This window comes from Salvelinus sp. IW2-2015, unplaced genomic scaffold, assembly GCF_002910315.2.
Source record: "Salvelinus sp. IW2-2015 unplaced genomic scaffold, ASM291031v2 Un_scaffold2458, whole genome shotgun sequence".
NCBI lineage: Eukaryota > Metazoa > Chordata > Actinopteri > Salmoniformes > Salmonidae > Salvelinus > Salvelinus sp. IW2-2015.
Window position 1 is genome coordinate 1 of NW_019943776.1, and position 4,611 is coordinate 4,611.

Genomic DNA, 4,611 nt, shown 5'->3' on the forward strand with positions numbered 1-4,611 from the left:
GAAAAGGAAAAAAAACGAATTATAGGACAAGTGAAAGTAAGAACACATAAAACTAAAACAACATAAAAGAACAAAGTAAGTAGAGGATTAAACAATGAAAAAATACAACAACACTGAATTATACATACAAAAAATAAATTGAAAAAACAAAAAGAAATAATCTTAAATGAAACGAATACGAAAAATAAATCGTGTGGACAGTGGAAAAAGTAAAAAACGGATAAATAAGAGAATTAAACGATAAAAAAAAGTTAAAATACCTAAGACAAAGGATGATAAAGCTAAAATCGAAAAAAAAACAAATAGATTAAGAAAATATATGAGTACATCTAATAAAGAACAAGTGAGTAAGAAAGCAAGAATTAAGATAATTAACTAGCAAAAGTAATCTAACTAAGAACACGAGCGACAAAAAAAAGATAAAGAAAAGAGTAAAAGAGTAATCGTCTACTAACTTTCCCTCATCTAACCGATATTTGATTGAATCTGAAGTTAAAGAAAAAAAAAAAAATTGAAGATATCAAACCATCAATACGCACATGTTCTAGACTCACAAATAATCAACATCTGACTCACTGTCTAAAACCTCAAGTATCAAACCCATCTAACTCAAACGGGTTCTAAAGACCTAACAAAATAAATCAACACTCTAAAGCTCAACTGTCCAACAAGCACAAATTTATAAAAAAACGTCTACTACTCATAACAATGTCACACAGACACAATATCCAAACCTCACTACTCACTGTGTCCTCAGAATAAACTCAATATCAAAAACCTCTACTCACTGTCTAGACTCAAATATCAACCTCTACCTCAACTGTCTTAGACTCAAATATTCAACACTCTACTCATTCGGTCTAAGACTCACAATAAATATCAAACACTACTACTCACTGTACTAGTACTCGAAATATACAGACTTCAAAACTTCACTGGTCTAGGACAACACAAATATATAACCCATAAAAATATAACTAAACTCAATAGTCCTCACAAACACAATTATCAACCTAACCTACTTCACTGTCCTCAGACCTCAAAATAATTACAAAACCTACTATCACTATAGGTCCATAGAACTCAATATACAAACTCTACTTCAAAACGATGAAGTTCACTCAAGAAACAATTATCAAACCCCTAAACATCCCCAATGGTCTAGAGCTTCCACATTCAACCTGCTTACTCCCAGCAGAGTGAAGCGAGTGGAGCCTGAGTGATGTGTGCGAGTGAGTGAGTGAGTGAGGTGCATCCTGAAGGTAGAAGTGAGTGCTGAGAGAGAAAGATAGGTCCTAAGCGAAGAGCCGAAGATGATTCATCCTGAAATGTTCTTGTTCTATAAAGAGATGACAGCTTAACTAAGTGTTTTTAACTTGAGAATGTGCAAGACTACAGTACATGCCAGAGAAATGGTATCAGGGAGAAACTAAACGCTAGAGCATGTGTAACTGATAGTGACGATTATAATGGTAGTGATGATGATGGCAGTGATGATAATGGTGATAATGGCGATAATGGTAGTGATGATAATTAATGGTGTTGTAGGACATATGGTAGTCGATGATGACTCTAATGAGGTCAGTGTGATGATTAGAAGATCCGACTACGAATAAATGATTAAGTAATTATCCTTGGTGATGATGAGTAGTGATGACTAATGTACTAATGGTAGTGGTTGATGATGTGATGATAATGTCATGAGATGAGAAGTAGATACAATGTAGTGATGATGATGGATAGTGGTGAGTGATGATGATGATTTTAGATACATTGGTTTCAGTGTTTGTGATGAATGCTATTGCATCAGAATAATGGTAGCTGACTTACTGAAGTAAGTGATATAACCTACTCGGTATCCAAGTGTATGATGATGGATCGAGTTCCTACATGAGTCTCAGTAGATAAATGCCAAAAATGATGATGATCAACTCTGGTAGTTGATTGATGATAGATGATCTGATAATTACGTCACTGGGTTCTTAGTGATTTATGATTTTAGAATCATTATTCATCCTCTACTCACTGTCCATCAGCCTCTAATTATGCGATCATTCACCATCTAATCACTGTGCCCTCACAAGAACACACAATATAATGTTGTGTTGATGATGATGCATATTCAACCTGGTCTACTCACTGCTCCTACAGAAAGTCGAAACATTGTTGATGATGATGATTGATGGATAGTTGATTGGATCGGTAGTGATTTGGATTCGATAAGTATAGTACTCAATCTACTGTCTTACATCCGCGACCTGTCTAGACACATAATCTAAGTGATGATCGCATTTCACTCCTGTCCTCAGACTCGAATGATATCAATACCCCACTCGACTGTGATTGTCTAACTGCACATATTTCAACCGCGTTAACTCACGAGTGATCAACGTGATTCAGAAGACTGAGTCATCAAATGATGAACCTTGTTTTGCTATGGTGCAGTGGCTATTGATGAACTTTTCATAAAATAGTGATGATCGATGCTCATGATGATAGATGCTATCAACCATGTCTATGATGAAATGCATACTTATGATAAGTGATTCGGAGTTCTTGAATGATCTCATGATAATCTTTAGTGTAATCATCGATGATGATGTGCTAAATGGTAGTTCAACTGATGATGATGGCATGTTGTAGTAATTCGGTAAGTTGGAACTTGATGATATGTTAATGGCGGTTTGATAGATGATCGATGTTAATGGGTTTGATGATTGCATGAGAATGATGATGCAAATGCATCTAGGTGGTAAGCTGTCTAGACACAATATTCAACATCTCTACTCAATTGTCCATCAGACACAATATCAACCTTGCTACTCAAACTATGATGTCCTCCCTAGACCAATATCAAACCTCTTACTCACTGTCTAAGACTCTAAATTCAAGTGATGATTCGCGTCGCATGTCATTAACTCAGCTATGTCCTCAGACCTCATAGGTATTTCACAAACTTCGTTCTAATCCACGGTGTAGGATGATGATGATGATTTCCGACATGAATGATGATGATGGGAGGGTTGATGATAATGGTATTGATTGATGATGAAATAGGAGGTCAGTGAATGATGGTAGTGATGATGCCATTAAGTGATATTGATGATGATTAAGATGATGGGACGTTTCAGGATGCATTGGTTATGCCCATGATGATGGTGATGATGGTAGTGATGATGATGATAATGATGATTGATGGGTAGTGATGATGATTCTAGTATCCGCAGGTGAAATGCATTTGATGTATGATAGCGGTTGATCGATGATGGTTGATTGAGTGATGGTGATTTGATGCGTTAGTGATGGTAGTGATGATGATGGTAGTGATGATGATGATGATGGCGGTGATGATGATGGTGATGATGGTAGTGATGAGATGATGATGATGGTGATGATGTAGTGATGATGATGATGATGATGATGATGATGATGATGATGATGATGATGATGATGATGATGATGATGATGATGGTAGTCATGATGATGATGATGTCCATGAGCCAACTGTTTTCATGAGACATCTTTATGTTTATTTTACAGGTGACCGAGAACATAATCTCCAAGCAGACGTTTCAGGGTGAGTCAGTCTTTCAAATTGTCTATCTGCATGACCTTTGGTTGACAGTCGTATACAATGACAACATTTCAAACTCTACTGGTACACCTATCCCCTATCATACTGTACGTGCATGACCTTTGGTTGACACTCATAAGCAATAACAACTCTGTACATACGTGACGATCCTGTATCATGATTTCGATATCGAAAACAAAATGTGTGTCTTCACAAATACATACATGACTTACACGTGACCTTTGACTCTTCGAAACAATGACAACAATCACAACTCTAACGGTAGATATCATGGTTCTGAATCCAGAACGAGAACTATATCTATACATACCGATCTCCTATCATGGTTCTGAATCTAAAACATGTTTTTTTTATGATGATGGTGATGAGGATGATGATGGTGATGATAATGATATAATAATGACAGATTTCTCCACCTCTCTATCAGAAGCGAGAACGTTACCTCGCACCTTCAACACTTCCGGGTCAACGTTTGCGACCTCTGTGACCCAGCGTCCGTCAGCCCACCTGACCCTCAGAGACAGCAGTGCTCAAGGTGAGCAGAGTGTGTTGGTGTGTGTGAGAGAAAAATGAAAAGAAAGAATGAAAGAAAGAAAGAAAAAGAAAGAGAGATAGATAGAAAGAAAGAAAGAAAGAGGGAGAGAAAGAAAGAGGGAGAGAAAGAAAGAGAGAGAAAGAAAGAGAGAGAGAAAGAAAGAGAGATAGAAATGTCGCCACTTATTGTGGCTTGGGATGTTGTACTAGTCTGGTTCTTCTCTCTCTCTTTCTTTCTCTCATCCCTCTTTCTTTCTCTCCCTTCTTTCTTCTATCTATCTCTCTTTCTATTTCTCTTTCTATCTATCTCTCTTTCATAATCTATCTATCTCTCTTATCTATCTCTCTTTTCTATCCTATCTATCTTCTTTTTCTTCTATCTATCTTCTCTTTTCTTATCGTATCTTCTATCTCTCTTTCCTATACTTCTTCTTCTATCTCTCTATTCTCTTTACTCTCATTTAGTCTATCTCTCTGGTTAG

The 4,611-nt window shown here is 36.6% G+C and overlaps 1 protein-coding gene across 2 annotated transcripts in view; it reads left to right on the forward strand.

Moving 5' to 3' along the window:
* Positions 1–3,384: 3,384 nt before the first annotated feature.
* Positions 3,385–4,611, forward strand: part of LOC112074002 (tumor necrosis factor ligand superfamily member 10) — a 9,858-nt gene continuing 8,631 nt past the window's right edge. The window contains exons 1-2 of one of the 2 annotated variants that reach the window (XM_024141228.2): positions 3,385–3,577; positions 4,023–4,130. In XM_024141228.2, the coding sequence (XP_023996996.2) occupies positions 3,526–3,577; positions 4,023–4,130 (160 nt within the window). In that variant the 5' untranslated portion in view covers positions 3,385–3,525. The remainder of the gene's footprint in view (positions 3,578–4,022; positions 4,131–4,611) is intronic. The other variant, XM_024141227.2, reaches the window with a different exon arrangement.